Raw genomic sequence first — 22163 nt, 5'->3', positions numbered from 1 at the left:
TGTTGGCTGATTTATACCTGCAGCATACATTTACAGCAGATCCAAGATCTCCTGCAAGTTCCAAGATATTCTTTACCCACAAGTAATTCTGATTTTGTGGAAGATCCTCATAGATAGGTTATAAAACTAATTTTTTAGACTTGAGGCCAAAATGTTAGATATTTCTTCAAATCTGTGCATGCATATTTGTGTCAGCAGAGGTGCAGGTCCAAAATGCTTGGTGAACACTGATCACATACCAGATGTGAAGCAATGTGTGTGCACATAAAATTATCTGAACTCTATCTAATGACCAGGGTTCCCTCTCTGTAAGTACACAGCAGACAGCTGTATTGTATAAAACATCCATATTTTGCATTTGCATCTTTTAAACAAAAAAATTCCCATGTAAAGATGTGAGTCAAGTTCTCTGCAGAAGACACTGGAGGATGAGAGAACTCCATGCATGGCTGAATGAGTGGTGCAAAATTTATTCCAGGGTCTCCTGCTTCCTGGTACAAATTTCATTACGTGACAAAATGCAGTGCTTTGATTCATTTTCTTTTAATGGTCAGAATTTGTCAGAATTTACAATATACCATCATGTAAAACAGCCCTGCTAACTCTACCACAAATAATAAAGGAAGTCTTCACAGGCACTATATATTTGGAACAGCATTTTCAGACGACATGGGGGTGTGTGTGTGTGTGTGTTTGTATGATCCAGCATTGCCACCTGGGACACACTTCCAACAGTCTGCAGTGCCGTAGACACGACTCAGAAACGTTGACTGGAAAATCATCCACAAAGGTTGAGGACTAACAACCTCCATGTTATACAGATGGTTATCTCCTCCCTCAAAGAACATGCTGTCATTACAAATACCATATGCATCTTGTTCTCACCCAGCAGAACTTTTTTTACAGTTTTTCAGATTTGAAGGATTTCTGCAAGGAACTATATTAATTTGTTTTCACGTCAGGTGAAAGGAGGCACCAGCTGAGACTGAGGACACAACTTGTCATCAAAAAATAAGTATCTGATGGCAATCATTCTTGAAAAAAAAATACTAAGAAAGCTAATCATTCACAATACTGCACCTTTTTTGCAAGTACAAGGACAATATTTGTTGCTGCTTCCCATATTTGTTGGTTTACATTGCTATGATTTTGCTTGTAAACCAGGGTTATTCTACTGAACAGAAATGATGACTCCAATTTGGGTAATGCTTACGACCATACAAATAATCTATCAGTAGCAGTAGTGTCAGCTGGAAAATTAATGCTACAAGTGGATAACATCACGCTATTTGAAACCAATAGCTCTTCACACAGTAGAAGACTGAGGGTCCTATTCAGCAAATATTCAGGGTCCTACGGCTGTGGCCACAGAGGTTCCAGAAGCTCTCGCTGAGTCTAATCCTGATTCAGGAACCAAAATGATATGCTGTGTATATATTTCTCTGCACAGCCTGGATGCGCTGGACACCCTCCCCCACTTGATTCCTGGGAAGGAAAAAAATATGTCTCTGTTTAGCTTTCAGTGACATGAAAAGCAATCCACAGCAATGAAATCTAAAGAAGTTAGCCAGGCATGTATGAAAAGAACAGGATGCCTGTGAAAAGGGAAGAGCTGTCAAAACCTAATTGTGGGCTCTGGCTGCAATGAAATTTATCAAAGAGGGAAGACAGGTTGGATATAAGGATGTAGACAACTTCTGCTAAGAGACACTTGTTGTGCTCTGGGCGACAGTAACCCTTACACCACACCTCGTGTGCCCTGTCAGGACGTTCCTGCCCACACTTGCCTGCAGCAGAGAGCTCCCAAATGCCCAGGTCAGCATTTCAAGCGTGGCACTTCCGCCAGCATCTACCCTGTCACTGGGGGCACAAACACCTGGGCAGAGCTGCCCCACTGCTGGCAGCAGCTGTGCTCAGAAGGCATGGAGCCTTCCTCCTGCCATGGGCACTCCCTGCTCAGCCTGTGCTGCTGTGGCACCAGGAAACACAATTCCCTATGGACACAGGACAAGACTGTGGGATTATTCCCAGCTTGCAGCATCTTCATAATGCCTGGCAGTCTTTTCTGGAACTGCCTATGGCCAGTGCTCAGAACCAAGCAGGGAAATCTCCAGTTGCACTGTGGTAGCACAGCTGCACTCTGGTGCAGGAAGGAAGCTCAGAGGGGCTGTGAGCTGCCTGCCTCCAAGTATTAGTGCCCACAGCATCACTCCTGGCTTCATAAGGGCTCTGTGCTCTTTCCTGTCTTTAAACATTGAGTATAGCTCTGGGGCTGTTCATAAACAAGACACTTCCCTTTGACTGGGAGCACTGCCTGACTCAGCCAGTGAGAGCAACAATGGGAGCAAGTCATTGTAACTTTAGGAAGCAATTTAGTTCGATCTTTGATGAGTTTCTGTGTCTCATGACTCACGATTAGTGTTCCCTGTATTGGGGAGAGGATTAGACAGAGGGATTAAAAGGACATCTTTACCCCACTGGACTCTGTGGAATAGCCCCTGAGGATATGGCTAAGAAAGAGTTCAACAGGAATGCCAAATTTCTGCTGAATAGGTTAAAAGGGTGAGGAAGCCTCTTCGGCAGCCATCCAAGCGCAGAAGACCTGCATAACATTCCTGCTGAATAGGGCCCTAAAGACAAAAAACAAAACAAAACAAAACAAAAAAAAAGCCATAGGAACCTTGAAAAGCTTTTCTGATTGTGTCGCTTCTTATGAGCGCCTCAGATCTCCAAAGACACTTAAACATATTTTTCTCACTGCAGTTAGGCATCCTTTGAGATGTGCTAGTGCCATGGATGATATATTGTTACAAGAAAAGAAGTCAAATTAGGTTGTTGTATATAAAAAAAATAAGTCTTGATTGCTCTGTAAACAAGATCCATTTCTTTACATCAATTAACGGTGAAAGTTACCCAAGATCTTATTTCAAAAGCAAAACCAAACCCTCAATCGAGTGTATAATGTTTGGTGTTTCCGTAACTGTATATTACAGACAACAATTACCTTCTGTTTCCCTAAAATTGAAAGGAGCAGACTTAACCTGCGTGTCACATTTCAACTTTAAAGCGTTTCCAAACCCTTTTCTAGCATTCAACTCGTGCACACGGATCTTGGGTTTGCTCATAAAATTTTATCCAACTTCTAAAGCCGTGTGGGAAAACATTTCTGATCACTGCAAGGGGGAAGCAATAAATGAGAGCCTTACCTCCACAAGAGGATGCCAGTGAGCGATGGGCTTCCGAGGGTACGAGAGCATTTCGTTCCAGTGGTCGCGACCTAGACTCTCTGCGTCGTTGCCTACTTGACAAACTCCAATGACCTCATTGTGACCTACACTGTGAAAATGGTCCATAATATTTTTTTCTTAAAATTTTACCTTTGGAACCACACAAGTTGCATATTTCATTCAGAAACGTTAACTGTGGGGGTTTTAGGATTAATTCTTGCCCGGAGAACACAAAGCACTAGGAAATACGTAGGCTTGCTCTTTGCACTTCCCACTGCTCAGAACAATTTGAAATATTGAAATATTTCCCCCCTTGTAGCACACAAAAGGTTCTTTGCCTGTGTTCTGTAATTAGCTGCAAAGGCAAACAGGCTGTAAGACACGACTTTATAAATGGAGTGTGTGTATGTAAAGGCTTAGCATAAATGTACAAACTGAATATCAGTGCTTAAATGCCCAGTTACTTCAGTTCTGCCAAACACATTTGCAGCTTACTGATGTCAGTTATGGATGCAAATCTATGTTTTAAAATTTAGTAAGGGAGTTCTGCCTGGCAAAACAAAAAAATTTGGAGACTTCTACCAAGCTCAACCTGACATTAATTCCCCACTTATAGGGAAAAAACCCCACTTTCTTTCTGGGTGCAAATCCAGCATTCAAGATTCTATCAGCCAATATTTGACAGCTACAGGCATCTCACCGGTCATAATCCATAACAGCTATCGACAAGTTAATTTGGTCAATGTTTTCTGGAGGGACGTCAAAGACTATGGCTTCATTGTAAACAGGATTTAGGGTGTTCCTCTTGGTGGAAGTTTTCCTTTTCTTTAGCCGCCTTCCTTCACACATTAAAGAAACCTTCACGTAGGGATCTGTGTGGGTCATAAGAACAATGTTGATTTTTTTGACAAATGCAAATGGAAAGTGAAGGGAGACTTGTTGTGTGTCCATACCTGCTTGAAGGATTAATCTCCTGGACCTGACTGGGATTGGAGCTTCTCTGTCAGCATGGAATGCACGGGAGGCAGTGCAGCTTTGAAAGCTTTACCTGGTTGACTGCTCATAATGAACTTTTTAGGATCAAGAAGCTCCTTGTTGTGTACCAACTTCTCAAAGGGTATTAAGATATCCACTGAAGCATCTTATACATGACTATTTTATACAACAGCCTGTGTATCAGCCTATTTATAGCAGCCTAATTACTTGTTAGATTTGTAGGACAGACAGATGATGACAATGTTTTTCACAATGGGATTTACTGATGTATGGTTAAATACAATTCAGAGTGCAACAATTAGTGACTTATATTTCTCAAGAGAATTATAATTATTTTTAAACTCCTGAATGTATCAGAAAAGAAAGCTATTTCTTTGTAGCTCCTTTCTGAACTCTACAATTCCCTGCTAGTATTTAAAAGTAATCTATGAAATCTTATTTATGTTTATACTTTTTTTTTTTGGGCTTTTGAAAGGGTTGCTGAAAGGATTCTGGGATGTTCACCTCTTTCTCCATATGGTGGCAACAGCAGAACTGGCTCAGTGGCTCTTGGGGACTGTCAGAGAGGGCCAGTCTGTGTCATAGCTGTAACAGTCTGCTGCACAAACAAATGCCCAGTGTTGGGAATGCATTTTGGCCAGCTTGTTTTACTCTGAATTACAGTGGCATTGGAAATAACAATCTTGCACTCTTTATGAGTGATAAACTTGTTTTAAACTGTTGCTTGGATCTAAGAGAACTAAAATGTGTTATTTATTTCTCATCAACTTCTGTACTCAAGTAGAGCTCACAGTAAAATCACCCCCCTCTCAAAGACCATTCTGGGATCTGACAGTGTTGAATTCTGTGTCTTCGGAGGGAAACGGGACAGAAATCCACACTGAGCATTTAATTCATTCCTACCTGATGCTCCTGTGATATCCATTGCCTTTAGATTTCTTGCCTTTATTATTGTAATAGTTAGTCTACCAGCTGTTGGAAGGTAGCAGAGCGAAAACATAAGGTCACCAAGATCCACGTTATCCTGTTCCAAGAAAAGAAATATAATGTGAAGCAATAATAATTTTTCTGCTCCTAGCAGGATTTAAAGATAAAAATATACCTTTGGAGATCTGCAGTAAAAGCTGCATTCTCATTCTGAAACATATCTGAAACAAACAGCCATCCATGTGCATACAACATTCAAGTTACTCTGTTGCTACACCACCAAAGTTCTCCAGGGTAAATGAGGTTATAGTTTCTAGCACTCAGTCCTTGGAGATGACACACATTTAAATGATGAGGTACCCTGTGAGGGACTGGAAAACCTTTGTTCTATTTTATGTATTTTAGTGATTTGCCTGTTTCACTGACAAGCAGCCACAAATGTCTGTGCCTTTCTCTCTGGTCTGCGGGATGAAACCCACCGAGAGAGTCACAGAAAAAAATGTTGGAGAATTTTGCTCAGAAATGGCTTAAAAGGCAGCTGTGAGGAGCAAATTCTCACAGCCTGTTTCTCAAAACAGCTAAGTTCTCAAGGACTCCATGTTATTGAAGACAGGCTTGAGAACTTAGCTGTTTACAGAAACAGGCTGTGAGAATTTGCTCCTCACAGCTGCCTTTTAAGCCATTTCTGAGCAAAATTCTCCAACAAAAAAACCCCATGGTTTGGGCAGGACAAAGCTTCTTCCTACTCTTAAGTTTGCATGAACTCTGGTGTGACAGGTCTGAAGTGTCTATGGCAATGGGACAGTCTCCACCAGAAGAAGAGTAAGGGTTATTATTAATTTTTGATCATAATAATTACAATAATAACAAAGACAAAATCCTTTGCCTCACACAGACAAGCTTCCTTAAGATTTATCCTTCTGTTTCATTGATAGAATAATTTGCAACCCTTTCCTCTGTTGATGGCATCAGGGCTCCAGAAAAATGCTAGAAAATTTACAAACCCTGTTTGCAGTTACAAAGCATCACTATTTTTTAAGAGGGAAATCCAGCTCTTTCATTAAGAAAATATCAAAGGAAGGATTGTATTAAATGATTTCTTTTACTTGATTTGCATTTTTTTGACTGAGCAGCGAATTCACACTTTCACAAACCTGCTTCCTGTAGCTTAATATTTCATTCTTGACTGAAAAAAAAAAAAAAATTACCTGATCCTTGAAATTAGCAATATCAAAGCCACATTCCAGGTTTTCTAGGGAAGGGAAATGCAGCTGTTGTGGGGTATGTTTATCTTGCTTACTTAGCTTTGTGCAATAGCTTCTCATCTTTCCCAAGCTGGTTCTTTCTCTTTCAGTCACCAAAAACTCAAGGGTGGTGGGTGACACAGAAGGAAATAAAAATACCTGGAAGGAGCCCCTAGCACGGGTTTGTGTCTGAGGCAGCTGCTGCCCAGAGCCTGTGCAGTCCCTTTGTGTCACTCCAGGAGTTAGCAGGGGACACAAGCAGAACAGAAAGCATTGCTGGCACACAGCTGTAGAAAAATGTTGTGTCAGAAGGGAATTCTGCTCAGTGTCCAACCCCTTGCTCAAGAGAGGCACCTTTGCTTTAGCTCACAGCTCATTCAAATTAAAAACCCAACAGGGACAGTCACTCAAAAGTGAGTCCTTTCCTTGTGCTGTGATTTAACAGATGCAGCCAAAGAAGGAAAAGGCTGATATTATGGGCCATTTGTCAGGAATAACCAGCTTTTAACCTTATCACCTTTTCCATTCTGAAGATCAGTGTTTCAGGGTGGCTGAAAAGTTAATAAAGGCTGGGACAATATCGAGGTGGCTGCTATGACTCAGGCTGTTTAGTGCCTCTTGATAGCTCCCACTTGGAAGCAAACCTGCTGCAACAAATTGTGCCACAGACTCACTTGGTGGGAGGATCAAAGCTGCTTGGGATGCTGTGAGAAGTCCTACAGGTTAAAGAGGTGTCAGCACATCCAGCAGAAATTTCTCTTGGCTAACATCTGCCCTTATCATTACAGGAAAATAACTGACCTCTGAGGTTTTCCCAGTGATCAGCTGGAGCTTGGTACCTATAACCAGGAAAACAGGAAGCAAAGTTTTCACTTGTCCTTCCCAGTGTGAGAGCAACTTCCAACGTGGAAATGTACTTCTCCAGCTCTGAGGGGCTGAGATTCGTAGCTGTGAAATTCTCTCTTGTGCTGCAACTTTAGGGGACCAGAATTTCAAAAGCCATTTAAAGATATTACTGACTGAAGCCGTCTTTTGGGAATTTGTCACTCTTGCAAATATTGATAGGTTGTTTTTCCTGAATTGGTCACTGCCCTTTAGAAGATAGAATCAGTCAGGTTTTCTCTGATCACAAAGGAGCCCATCAAACATCTGTTATTTTAACTGTGTATTTTGACATACTTCAATATTGTCAGCTGTGGCATATTTATATGCATAAATATGGACAGCTACTGATTGAGGATTTTACATAACATTTTGTAATTTATTTTGTAGCACTTTGCAGTTCATCTGTATTGGATAGGGGTAGGTTTGACTTCAAATGTTTCAGAATGCACTGACACAGTATTTTGGATTTTAGGTAATCATGGAAGTACTTCAATAAACAACAACTGACCTATGCACCACTGAAATAGATATATATGTATTTTATATCTGTAGTGCAGAATATCCTTCTTATATATTTTGTACTACATTATGTTAGACACTCAGTATATTATTACTTGATGCAGATATGTTTTGTGTGTCTGAATACAAAATCCAGAGACATATTCCATATTGAATACTCCATATTCAACTCCAGTGCTCCACGTGGTGACTAGGAATTCATTCTGTGAGTACTGTGAATTTACTGCCTCTACCAAATACAGAAGTTTCCACTCCAACTTGATCCTCCTTAATGAACATTTTAAAAAATTTATCCATTTTTTATCAAGGAGTTTATAGGTAAATGAATTATTATACATTGGTTTTAGGAATTGAATTCAGATGCCAAGGAAAATCAGAGAATCATAGAATGTCCTGATCTGGAAGGGACCCACGAGGATCACAGAGTCCCATTCCCATCCCTGCACAGAACAACCTGAAGAGTCATACCCTGTAAACATAACTGCACAAATGAAGAAAAGAATGGATCACATGTGTTGAATGTAGTATTAGGAATTAGGCCATAATATGCTTACCCAAAAGCTTTGCCTTACAACTGAAAAATAATGGTCACCTGCACGGTGATGGGTTTTTAGCAAATGCTGTGATATATATAATATACGACATACGATATGTAATATGTAATATATAACATATAATATACAATATGTAATATACTATATATAATGTATAATGTATAATGTATAATGTATAATATATAATATATAATATATAATATATAATATATAATATATAAATGTGTGATATATATATAATATATATAATAGTTCTTTATTAATGCTTCTTGAAAAACTGCACTGGACATTACATGGAAAAGAACAGAGTTATACTGGAAACAGAGCCTGTGATTTCTTTAGCCTTTTCCAGTTGTACAAGTTGTAGGTGTTGCAGCAATTGGTCACAGATGATTGTGAGAGGGCCTGTTCACAAGTCAATGCCTGAGAATGTGACTGAAGGGCAGCCTGCAGGCAGCAGCAGGGAAGAGACACCTTTTGCCATGTAAATCCTTCTGTCAGTCTGAAAAAGAGGCCTTATCTTCTCATACTTTCATTTCAAAGTGTAGGGAATTAATGACTACTCCATCATACTGGCTATTTGTAAAGGTTTTCTAAAGTTTGGAAAGGATTTTTATGACAGAGAGAGCCTTGCCCTTTGCCCTGGCTATTCCTCCCTGTTTTCTCTAACCAAAGGGCAACATTGAAAATTGTTAAACAATGGGTCCTCAAGGTTCATTTAGAAAGGTTTAACGAGGGAATGTTCTTCAGAGAGCCCCACAAACTTTGTCTGCCCCCTGCGGTGGTGAAACAGCAGCCAAAGGCCTAAAAACCGAATCCTGACTCGAGCCGACATGAGAAAGCTGACTGCTCTTCCTTAGCATTATCTCTGGCTGATTGATGTATTATTTGTTCTTTGGCTTCTTTATTTACTATTTGTCTTTCTAATGCATCTTGCAATCGCTCTACAAACCACAAATATGGCTCTGTAGCACCCTGGCTCACGGCTGTGTAGCTTTGAGCTGCTGTGGACACGTCAGCCCCTTTTAATATTGCCTGCAATCCCAGGTCTTCAGGCTGCTGCTTCATTGCCAGAGCCCCCCAGAGTCTGCAGGTGTGTGTTCATCTCTCTGGGGGATGCAGGCACCATGCCTTGTCACAGGCATCACCCTCACACCCAGCACACACAGGTCTTCCCTGCAAATTCAGCTAACAGAACCAAAGCCAACGTGTCAGAGCACCGAGAGGATTAGTGCACATCTTCACAAGTTTAGAATCACTGAGCTACACAGCTTAAGCCACGGATTGTCACTAAAGGTGTGCTGTATTAGCAAGGAATCACTTTGAGGAACAGAATTAACAAGGATAGAGGGCAGGATCTTCTGCAAGGATTAGTTCCTGTTTGAATTGAGTGCTTAGGCATTACTGTGTACGCTCCACAAAACGTGGCACTACAGGCATTACACTGCCAGAGGCATTTTGGAATTCCTGCTTAGGAGGAGATTTCATTAATAGTATAGGTTATCAAGTCATGCACGTTGTACTTTCCAAATTTGTGCCTAACCTCATTCAGTGTGGTCGAAATACCATAATGGGCATGTTACAGTGCAACTGTGACAGCCCCAATATAACCAGACCTAAAGGCTGGTCAACTCAAAAGAAAATAATCAGAAGATAATGAAATTGAAATGCTAATTTACTTATATGTACATGCTCTATATTATTTTTCCTTTGGTCCCATTCAGCAGGAAGCATAGCTAAATAAATATCTCTAACAAACATACCACTCTCCCATTGTCCTCAAAACCTGCCCAGGCTCAGAGGTGAAAACACAGCCTTTATTTTAAATCTGTATTCTGCCTGTTCCTGTATTCTAAAAAAAGTGAAACAAGGTTGGGATCAGCTTTGCTTTTGCAGTGCTCCAGGCTTGGGTCCCAGGAGTGCCTTGATGTTGTGAGCTGTGCCTTACAGGGAGCCTCTGATAATCCCACCTGGATTTGTCTCTGAGCCCTTGCCATGTTCCTGCAGCTCTTTATTCCATCAAGCAAGAGCATGAAGATTCTTCCTTGAAAATGTCCCAGTCTTACCTGGGAGAGTTCAAACCAGAGGTGTAAATCACAAGGTTTGCCTGAAAACTGCAAACAGGATGAATCCCATAATCCATGAAACCACCAGGTAAGTAAGATTGCTGTTAGGAGCATGGAGACATGCCCCCCTCTCATATCAGGCTTCCTTCTTGCTCTGTTCCTGGTGGAAATACTTGATACATTACAAAAGTCATACTTTTTAACAATTTTCAGTGGTTTCTACTGAAAATTGTTCCTGCTTTTTCCAGAAAACATTTCAGGTTTTCCCCTCTGTAAAACTACCCCTTTGAAAATGCTGAATTCTAATAGTAACATTATTAGGCTTTTAATCTATAATCACACATGATTTATAGTTTTTAAAACAATTCAATTTTGCTGGAGATTAGCCTGCAGGATAAATCCCTCCCCAGTACTGTCAGCAGCTCCATGCTGCTGCTCAGTGAGTATAACTCAGCATATTAAACAGGGCAATGTGCAACCTCAAAGAGGATGGTGACTGGAATGGCCTCACCTTTGATGCCTCTGAGGCTGCATTAAGCAGCTCAGGCTGGATCAAACCTCCCCAGTGAAACCTCCAAGCCACCTGGTTGTTAGGGATATTCTGACAAATGGGAATGACATTTGGGATCAGAGCTCTCCTCTGCCTCCTCATAAATGCGTTAGAGTGCAGAAAATGGGTATGTAAAGCAGGCAGCAGGGGATGGAGGGAAAACAAGACAATTTATATAATTTTGCCTCTGCCTCAGATCTGGAAGGAGATTTGCTGTCCTCGAGGTAGGCATTCATGAGGTTTGTGCTCATTTCTTTGGCAACTTGAGTTTTGTATTTCTGGAGCAGAGAAGCTGTGATGGGCCTGCACCACGCAGTGCCTGTGCCACTCTAATTAAAGCATATGTCTCAATTATACCAGGTTCCTCCCTTCTCCAGCTATAAAAAGACAGACACTACTTTGTCACTTTTCTGCTATGTTGCAAAACTAATTATGGGCTGTGAGGAGCCCACATGTATTTTTATGCATCTCACCAAGCTAACATTAACTGGAGCACTTAGCAGGCACTGATGCCCTTGCTTATTTCCTATTAAGTTGGTAACTCTGTGGAGAGGCTTTGGAGGCAGAAGTGGTTTTAGGGAATTTGCTAAATTCCTGCTGCTGTGTCAGAGCTGCACAGCTCCATGGTAGCTCTGCATGCTGCCTCCTGCAGCAGCTGGACATGTCTCTGCAAAGGACACAGGAAAGCAGGAACAGAGCAGAGGTGGCATGGAATGAGAAGGTACCATTTGAATTGCACAGAAAGGACAGTTTGCCACTATTTTATTGAAGTCTCTCTTTCTTCTGGCTCCCAACCTGAGGAGCATTGGTTGCATTTTAAACAACAATTAAAAAAAAATATTCCTAGTTACTTCCAAATCTTTCCTGGAATTAAGGGAATTATACTGTTCCAGTGCAAGATAAGTTTCACTGTACATCATTCTAATATTTGTTAATGAGGGGATTTGACTTTTGCAAGGATTTATTTCAGAGGAGTTTCACTCAGCTAAGGCAAGGATGAGTTAAGTACACTGGGTATATGTGTTAAGCCCAAATGACTTACACATGCTTTAAGTAGTGTTATCTGCTTTTTGGGATATACATTTATTAAATTACTTATCTGTGTTGAGAAGCCTGGAATAAGATTTGAGTGATAAGATACTAATTCTGCTGAGGAACATGGCCAGGACACAAATATTATACAAATGCCATAGACTATAATCTGTTTGGGAATGACAGTAAAACTAAAGTATTTAACATGAAGAATTTGTGAAGTTAGCTCTACTTTTTTTATAATTTCATCAGAGTCATTTTGAGTTATATCTATGAGAAATATATACTGATAAAAACTCTTTTGAAATGTTGGATTTTAATTGAATTGCCTTGTGACTAGAAGAGTGCCAGTTGCTTCTCATTACACATTTTGAGATGAATAGAAAAGATATGACTGGAAAATTCTATTTTCATGACATCTTAAATCAAAGAAATGAACCCTAGTAGAGGAGATATTTATTAATGCCTGAATCAATCCATATCTACAGAGATGTGATTAAGTAAAGTAAGTGGAAAATGGGAATGGCCTATCTTTTAGAATTATTCTTTCAATACATCAATGTCAGGCTATATTTCATGTTTTAAGTTAATTTTCAAGGGGTACCATTTTCTCACTGTAATTTAATTTTTTAAAAATTTTATTTCATTGTCTCTATTTCTTTTCTCTATGCTTTTCGTAAAAAATGAAAGCAAATAAGCAAAGAAGCCTTTTGAGCTTGGTAAGTCTGATTTCACTTATTGGGAAAGAACATGAACAAACAATTCAGGAGCTTGTTTTAACTGCAGTGAAGGAATTCCAGAAAGCTGAAGAATTTGATGTAATTAATTCTGGATTTTGCACTCATAGTTTCCTGAGCATTTTGGCAACTTTTCTATAAAGACAGTATCAAAAAGAAAGTCAGCACCATATCCTCTGTCTTCAGAGTGTGAACATCTTTAATATGGATTTTTAGAGTTTGTGTTTTGGGTTTTTTTTGGGTTGTTTCCTCTCCTGATTCCATTATCCTTGTATCCTTTTCTTTAATCCAGGCCACATAAGACTGCTGTCATAATTTATATCCTAAAAATAAAGTGGCAGTGATCACCTGAAACCTTCCAATTGGTGAGCTGCATATCATCCTTGGGATGCATTTACAGGACATATTTGTTCTTAGAGTCATTTCAGACTTCATTGGTAAATTATTCTGTATTAAGATCCTTCTATAAAAGCCTCCATTCCATGGGATAAACTTTATCCCATAGCTGTTCTTAAACATATAAATATATATATGTTCTTAAACATATATATAAACCTAGATATAAATATATATATATATATATATATATATATATATATATAATGTTCTTAAATCCTATATGTATTACTGCCTTTGAATCCTTTATGCAGATTTTCAGCTCACAACAACTACAGTGGTTTGCTGAATCTGGGCCTAAGAGTGAATCTAATGAATTATCCTGTAGCTATTGAGATAGAAATAATGTCTTAATTTGTTCCAAACTAAATTGATGAATGGCAGAGATAGTCTGAATTGAGCTAATGAGAATTAGCAGAGACATGACTGCAAAGGCTGCAGTACTTGTCCAGTTTGTGTGTGTCAGAAATTGATTTCATGGGAAAAGCAGAAATGAGGCCCTCTGAAAGTGAAACTTCTGTAGAAAGTTAATAGAAGTAATTTTTAACTCCCTCATCAGTTATTAAGGAAAAAGTATAGAATTGGTTCTGAAGGCTTGCTAGATGGCATTGTTTGCCAGAGAGAAAAGTTAATTGAAGTGCAAGTTTCTCCTTGCAAATTAAACTATTCCTCTGAAAGTTATGTTAGTTTCTTGAACTGCTACTGCCTTTTTAAAAATTATTCTATGACTTATCACTTACTAGAAAATGAAAATTTCAGTATAGATTTAATCATGCAAAAATTTCTGCCCTGCCCCTTTTTCTCCAGGCTGCCTTGGATAATTTTGGTTGGTGCTGGGAGGCAGGGTGTGCTTATGGGTGGGTGTAGGACAGGGAAGGCTTGAAAAGTAGAGGAAATAACTGTGTCTTCACGATGGAATGCATGAGAAATGTCATAACCTGTGAGACATGGGTTCACAAGCAAGGTGCTGTGGAGAAATTGGCTTCTCCTCTTCTCCCACCTCGAGGCATCCCCACCTCGTCGGTGCTCACACCTTTGGAACGACACCTCCAGAGCCTCCTGGGGGTGGGTTTGGTTTCCCACTCCTGGAGCTCTGGCACAGAGCTGAGTCAGACCTTTCCCTCCGCAGGGAAGGCAGTGGCTGCTCCAGAAATGTTGACAAGCTTGGGAATAGCAATGAAATGCAAATTGCCCTAGACAGGGAAATGTGTTTGGAGGGCATGTGCTTTCTCTAAAGGAAATGAGGAGGGAGCTTCCACGGGGAAAAATAAGAGTGTTGGTGTCAGGTGAAGGTGGTGGATATGGAAGGACAGGTAGGTCAGGCAGACAGGGAATGTTCCACACAGGACAGTGTCACAAACCAGTGGAACGCTGCAATCTGGAAAACTGGGACACTGACTGGATTTGTCCTGAAGCATCCATTGCCTAAATTAAGGACACAAGTTTTTATGAATGTCTATCAGCATCTGTCATGTGAAACCCAGTAATTTTTCCACAGGCTGTTAGTGATTTGGATTAGAACTCTATTTTTTGTGAAAGAGTGAGACTGAAATGACTAAAGTGAAGCAGAGGTTAATGGCATTGTAGTATGCACTACCTTAAACCAATTTAACCTGGGAGGGACAACCTTTCAGATTAAAAAAGAAAACTTCTAGTGAACATCACAGAGATGGAAAGAGATGAGAAAATAACCCCCCATAGTTTCAAGGCTGAAGGCTGGTTTGCTGTGTGAAGGAGAGGCTAAATTATGTGTTAAGTGTTCAGTATCTCTAGGCAAACATGAGCTTGAAAAAAATGAAGCAGCAAATCCATTCTAATGCATAAAATTATTTCTACCACGAATTATTTGCCAGTTACCCTTTGCTTCCATTCTGACATAAGTTGAAAGATATGTTCAATTATCTCCATATACCACTAATAATGAAAATTTCAAATACATCCAGGAAAAATTGCAAGGGAGGAAGCTGATTTTAAAAGGAAGTTAACTAATCAAAATGTTTTAATCCAAAATGTCTTGCCTGTTAATTTTTTTCCCCCTAGTGTTTTAAAATGAAAATGTCAATTTAAACTAGATCTGTATGCAAATGAATGGATTGGCCTTTCACTCCACCTTGAGTTACAATGGCTGCACGTGAACTTACAGCTCCACTAAAATGTGAATTTCATTCTGAGTGCAGGCATTTTGTGTTGTGCAAAGCAGCTGTCTGTTACATCATGTATTCTGAGCACATCACTCTGAGGAGAGAAACAAAGTACCTGGGTAATGCTGCAAAAAGATGGAGAATGTCACAGTATCAGGGGAAAAAATTTCTTTTCAGTCTGCAGAAGAACCTGTAATGTGTTGTGGATGTACACATGGTCATTACACTCACATTAGGTGTTCTGTACTGACTTGGCTCCTCAGGCTTAGCAAACTGAGTTCACAAAATGGGTAATAAGGAAAGGCCATTTTCACAAATCTAAATCTACTATTAGTCTAAGTTTTCTCTACAATTTTCCAGAAATCGATACAAAAAAAGAGAGTAGTCCAAATAGCATTGTGCTTGAAAAACGGAAAGTCAACGTCAAACTCTGTGCTGCAGTAGCCTGCCATTCTAGACATTTTCTCTGAGATATATTTATTTTTTTTATTTAATCAGATGTCTCTTGATAGATTTTTTCCATCTGCAGTGGAATTCCACTCCAGGTGTGATTTCAGGGAGGAAGATGTGGTGGCCAGTGCAAAGAATGCAGAAGCTGGAGAGGCACATGTGCCTTGCTCCCTGCAAACAGGCAGCAAAGCAGCCCTTGCATCCTGATCCCCTTGGATACACTGTGCTCCCTTCACAGACCACAAAAATAACTTTAGTGCCATTAATCCAAACCCTGTTTGATCATTTAAAAATTATGCCGAGTGGAACAGGCTGCCCAGGAAGGTGGTGGGAAGGATTTAGAAGACATAGGGATGTGGCACTCAGAGACAGGGATTAGTGGTGGCCTTGGCACTGCTGGGTTAATGGTTGGACTACCTGATCTGCAGGGTCTTTTCCAACCTAAACAATTCTGTGCTATCAGGATATCAAATCCACATTCAATGAAACCCCTGGTGCACCTTTTCTCTGTCTCTCTGATCCCTTTTGACTTCTCATCCCACTAAAAAGGTAATACAAGTGTTATTATCTAAGTTGGACTTTACAAAAGCAATATTTTCTGTGAGTAGCTCCTTTTAAGTTCAGTGCCAATTTAGCAGGTGGGGAAAGCAGCATCAGCTTATGAATCTATTTCTCCTACTTTTTATTCCCTATGATTTACAAAGGGATTTTCTTCACTGCTATTAAAAGTTTGGTTTTTTTTGTTTTTTTTTTTTTTTTTTTTTTTTTTTTACTTTTCCTAGGCATCCTGTGATTCTAAAGCCAATAATCAAGTGTCTTTCTGCTGAAATTTCTCCATGTGTTTTGTTTCTCTGGAGACAATTTTGTCACGTTGTGCCATGCATGCCCTCAGCTCAGGCAACAGTGAGGATACTTCACATGAAGAAGGTGTTTTTGCTGCCAATCAGCAACTTCATTTCTGATGCTGAAATTCTGTTACCTTCAACTTCCTTGCTATTAAGTGGTGCCATTAAATACTAAAAAAAAAATAAAATAAAATACATTTTCTGATCTGTCACCTGTGTAACAGTAACCTAAATAACAGTGTTATTTAGTGCCAGACTCCAATGTACCATCCACAGAAAGCTTCCCCACCTGAGAAAAGGTGAAAAGGGATCATTGTGACTCAAAACCAACTCTGAGAGCATTCCATTGGAACAAATGCAGAACTAAATTTCACAACATGCATTGTACTAGTGACACTCCTACATAAAATTGCCTACTTTTAAAGACAGAGAAAACGATTTCCATAGAAGTTTCATTTACTTCTTTATATGGGTAATATAGAAAAGAAAATATCTGCAAATTTCAAGGTGAAGCAGCCAAGGTAAAGAGAATACATCACTGCTGGCAGTATTCTACTAATGGATGGGGGCAAAGGCGTGCAGCTGTAGTGCTTTGAGTGTCCTTGCACAGCCATTCCATCTTAACTGCAACTTAAATGGAAGGATAGAATCATGGACTTTAATCCTATAAAACCCAGTTTTTAAATATGTCAGTATGGATGAAACTCCTACATCTTCAATACTGCGAAATGGTCTCATTTCATAGCGTAGAATCTCTCTGGTTTCCAAATACAAAAGGAATTAAAGCAGTAGTGGGAGGAAGAAAAAGGATGACAAGAAAATTAATGATGACCAGACGGCATCATTCCAGAAGTGTGGACAAGACGACAGTTTTCATCCTTTGCTTCTCAAACCATGTTAAAAAGACAATTACACATTTGAATCAGGAGAGATGCTGGGGTTTTGGTGATGGTTTTTTGAGGCATGGGGAGGGATCATGGGAGAGAATGCTCTTCTGTTTCCTCCTAGAGGTGCTACAGACGATTTCATACCAGTCTGCAAAACCTGCAGAGTGCACGTCCTGCTGAGATTATGCGGGTATCCAACCCTGCCTCACCTCCCAAACCAATGCCATGGAACCCATGGTGATCCACTTCCCTCAGGCAGTACCAGAAACATCTCACTGCCTCTTGGTCCCCTCACAGCTGGTTCTGCCCAGAAGCTCATGCAAATCCTGCTTTTCTACAGAGACAGCTCTGGGCCATTGTCATTAGGACACAAACTGACACACATTAAGATATATGGATCTGGTCATAGAGAATTTATGCTGTTGATGTGTATCATCCCCCTGCCTTACAAATAAACAGAATATTTAAATAATGAAGCTGCTAAGGAGTTTACCAACCCAGCACTACATCTACTTAGCAGTGTGCTGAAAAAAAAAAGAGCTTTAAAGTGAAATAAAAGGCTGAGGAACCTGAAGGAAGGTGAAGAGAGAAGACAGGAATCCATTTTAGAAAATGCAGACTCTGAAATCGAGTGTACCATCCATCCAGGTGTCTGCAGCGTGAGCAGGGGAAGATGTGATTGTGCAGACTGTGATAACAGCTCTTTTTCTGTAGCACTTCTTCTCTATCACATGTGTTCCTGCCTCCCCATTATATTTAGATGTGCACTGGAGGCAATTTTAGGGCCACCTCAGTGAGCACGTTTTTACTCCCAAAGAATGCACAGTGTAAGATGTGAGATAAAGAGAGCACTAAATATAGAAGTGCTTTAGTGCTTTAGGTCCACAAAGATGAGTCGACAGAACTCTCTCCTCCTAGCATATTTTTCTTCCAACTTGTTTTACCTTACACATGCTACATGTGAAACACACCTAGAGAGGAAAATTAATGTTTTCTGCAGCTTGTTCTGCTATTCTCCACAGAATTATGAGATGAGTGTGGTGAGCTGCCCAGACTTAGAGCTGGTTATGACTATATTCAGAATAAATGGTATTATTCAGTACATTCTCACTTATGGGTAGGGAAAAAAAGTAGCACTGTTATGCAGCTTGTGACTTAAAATCTCATGGTCACTTAAATGCCTTCTCAAGTTTTCAGTTTATTTGAATCAGTTTGATTTGTTCTGTAATTTAAATAATTTGATGGTTTTAGATGAGAGTTGTAAACTGGCTTGTCCTAAATTATAAGTATACTTTAGAACTTTGTTAATCTGATTTTGGGTACTCGATCTCATACCTTAAAAGGGCCTAACTTCAAATTTTTTTGGAAGTATGATTTTGAAAGAATTTAGTGTACTTATCTCTGACCTTCCTGACTCAAAACTGTCAGAAAAGAAGGATGTGTGTGCTGATTTAGCACTGAAAGGTTTCCCAAAATAAGTAACTTTTGAGAAGAACATGATGATGGGGATGAAGACAGTGAGCATCTAATGCTATAGATAAATTTGTTTTTAAAAATACCTGTATTGTAATGAAAAAGGTATTACTGTTACAGATGGGATGAGAAGATTTTATATCTCCTTTTAGGATAAAAGCTTGGTGTAAAATGGGATGTTTTTCATGGCTTCCCCAAGAATGCTGGTGTTCTATATATTAAGTAAAGTGAAGGAATTGGGAAAGGAGTTGGAAAATGAGAAACAATGCTGAGCTACCAAGAGAGATGGGTCAGGGTGCTCATAGCAGAAACCTTGGGGGAAAATAATCTGTCTTCATTCCAACAGGATGGCTGCAGCCAGTGAGAAATGAAGAAGCAGATGCTGAACTCAGGTAATTCCTGGTGGAGAGAAGCCTATCTGCTTTCTTCTAAACCAAAGCTGATAGCTCACACACACTTCAATCATCAGATTTTTGGGAGGAGGTCTACCTTCAGATCTTTGTTGAGGAGGTCATTGTCAGATGTTTCTTTTGTAGAGAGGAACAGAAGGGTGGTAATTTGCTCATTCTTCAGTTCTATTGCATTTCCTGATGCACAGCTCAGGCTACCTGTTGACATGATTTCATTTGTCTTTTTGTACTGTTTACAAGATACTATTGCCAGACTACAGCAAGAAGATGTGCATGAAATCTGAGCTTCGGTGGGAATTCTTTCCCTGACTTTACAGTAGAGTCAGGATCTAATCCTGAGCAACACTCATTTCCACCTGCATAAAATGTGGTGGTCCCAAAAGAGTGAAGTTTACAGTTAAATTAGCATTTACTGTAAGATTCTGTGCTCAGTGAAGTGCAGATATTGAAAGGTTTTCATTATTTTAAAGTGATTCCTTTCTTCCTGATGATCATCAATATCTCTCTAGGGTGCTTGAAACCAAAGTCTGCTGTTTTTTTCTATCATTTTTGTACACACTTTTGTTTCACTTTACTGCATACATATTTATTTTATTGTTGGGGCTATTCAGAAGAGTTTTCATAATGCAGATCAGATGGTTGATTAAATCACAGCTGGCTTTTAAAAATACTTATAAAACCCCAGCATGCTTTTAAAGAGAAAACACATATAGAGTTCAATGAATTCTGAAAACAGATGTACAAAATACAGTATGGAGAATTGTTCTTTTGTTCTTTAGAGTTAACCTTCAAAGTGTTTCTTCTATTCACTGCTCCTTTCCAAATAATTTTACTGCGGGAAACAGGAGGAGATGTTATGTAGGGAGAGCAATGACTTTAGACACACATTATTCTGAGAATGTCAGTAATTGGCTGCCTGGCAAGAAAGGGGATGTTTCCTGATGTTGTGATAAACTGCCTTTTTTTTTTAGTTGTCAGGTTTGCCCCAAATACCTGAGTGGGGGATTTTCCCCCAAAAGTTCATATAATCCACTGTGAAAACCACCAGCTGTCAGTTGTCTTCTGCTTCCCTGTCCATCACAAGCAAGATCCCACCACGAGGCAGGAATCCTTTTCCAGATGGTGTATGCAGCTTTAATTTGAAGTTTGTCTGGTGAAGGGAGTAGTGAATGATTGAGCACTCACTAAGGCAAGAGGTAGCTTGTGACTCCTGTTTTCTTGAGTAAATAGAGCAAGGTGTTTAATCAAGCAATGAAGGGCCAGGAGAATGTAGCTACACAAATCTCAAATGTCATGATAGCACAGACATTGCTAATGCATTCCCATCATTTGAGCCTGTCACTTCTCCACAGTACATGGTGTGAAATGCTCACTCTGAATCTCTGCTAGGAAGCCACAGGAAGGCTCAGACACTGCAAAAGCCTCTCTGCCTCATTTACCCCTGTGAATACTTCCAGTAACTTCAGCAAGACTAGCTACAGGGGTCATAATATCCATGATTTTAGAATTGGAGTGTGCACTGAGCCTGCACTGCCTTTGTGAGAACCAGGGCAGAATTCAGAGATTTGTGTGTCTGTCATTTAATCTTCCCCAGGCAAGCACAAAGCGATGTTGCCATGGCCTGTTGGATTTTTTGCAGGCAACATCACACTTTTCACGTTGTTCCTCATACACATGTATTCAGAATGTTTAGAGAAATGAGCACACATGACAGGAAATGAAATGAAACAGTGAATAAAAATGAAGCTCTCTGCTGCAAAGGCGTCATAAGGCTGGGGCTGATAAATCTCCATGAAAAAGCTTTCAGTCAGGTCCTCAGTTCTGCCGCTGTTTCTTTAGCTCAGCTCCCAGAAAAATAGCTCACTTAGCATGAAAGAGTGATGCCTCCTGCCCCTCTTCCCCTGGGTGGTTTGGCTGCCTGTTTTTCACAGAGTGAACGAATGGAGGAGCAGAGCTGTGGATCTTTCTGCAATGACCCGAGCAAGGTTCTCTACAGAGAGAGCCCTCGTGCTCCGAGGGGCTGTGACTGAACACAGCAAAGCTGCCACACACCTCCACCTCCATGGCCACCCAGGCCCTCCGCAATACCTGCAATTCTACTTCTCACAGCATGACAGGGAGTTGGAAGGAACCCCCATGCATCACCCAGCCCAACCCTTCAGTGAACAGGGAAAGTTAATTTAATTTTACAGGGGTTGAATCCACAACCTCAGCATTATCAGCACCCTGCTCTGACCAGCACAGCCAATCTTGCACTAAATATTGCCCTTTGAAGTTCCTACTGTCATTCACGACAGTTCAAAGTTTCCTGGATGAGGAGAAAAGCTAGAGAATCTATAGATACATATATAGATACATACTGTGGGAACAGTACTTCCTTCTCCTCAGGTCAGCTCCCACTTAGCTGCAGCTTCTAATGTTTCCCCCCCTACAAGGGCAGTGGAGAGGCCTGAAGACAGTCCTTGTGGGGTTATTTAGTGCAGGGGCATACGGTATGGGTACATGAAGGTGGCATAGAATGCAATCTTATCCCCTAAAGAGTTGCAGCTGAGCCAATTATTGAGGATTAGGAGCAGGCCTAATGTTAACAGAACACACCGGTAGCCAATAAAAGGAGTGAGATAAAAGACTGGATTGGTGGGAATTGGACTCAGCTGGCTGCTGTGAGGACAAGGAAGAGTCAGTGCCTAGAGGAGCTGCCTACAAGAAACATCAAGGAGGTACAAAACTCTGGTAATATGGAACCCTTGCAATGTAATGATAATAGAACTCCTGCAATATAATGACAACAAACAGTGACCCTGATGTGATTCAGGAAAAAGGA

General features: G+C 40.2%; 1 protein-coding gene across 3 annotated transcripts in view; it reads right to left on the bottom strand.

Annotated features, from left to right (window-relative positions):
• Positions 1-527: 527 nt before the first annotated feature.
• LOC132074967 (synaptotagmin-9) overlaps positions 528-22163 on the bottom strand; it is a 65866-nt gene continuing 44230 nt past the window's right edge. The window contains exons 4-8 of one of the 3 annotated variants that reach the window (XM_059475076.1): positions 5127-5247; positions 3928-4099; positions 3207-3336; positions 2474-2630; positions 528-1485 (exon numbers count right to left, since the gene is read on the bottom strand). In XM_059475076.1, coding sequence (XP_059331059.1) covers positions 2523-2630; positions 3207-3336; positions 3928-4099; positions 5127-5247 — 531 coding nt within the window. In that variant the 3' untranslated portion in view covers positions 528-1485; positions 2474-2522. The remainder of the gene's footprint in view (positions 1486-2473; positions 2631-3206; positions 3337-3927; positions 4100-5126; positions 5248-22163) is intronic. The other 2 variants (XM_059475077.1, XR_009418685.1) reach the window with 2 other exon arrangements.

Source organism: Ammospiza nelsoni, chromosome 6 (genome assembly GCF_027579445.1).
Source record: "Ammospiza nelsoni isolate bAmmNel1 chromosome 6, bAmmNel1.pri, whole genome shotgun sequence".
Lineage (NCBI taxonomy): Eukaryota > Metazoa > Chordata > Aves > Passeriformes > Passerellidae > Ammospiza > Ammospiza nelsoni.
The sequence above is the reverse complement of the archived record's forward strand: the minus strand, read 5'-3'. Positions and strand labels throughout refer to the sequence as shown.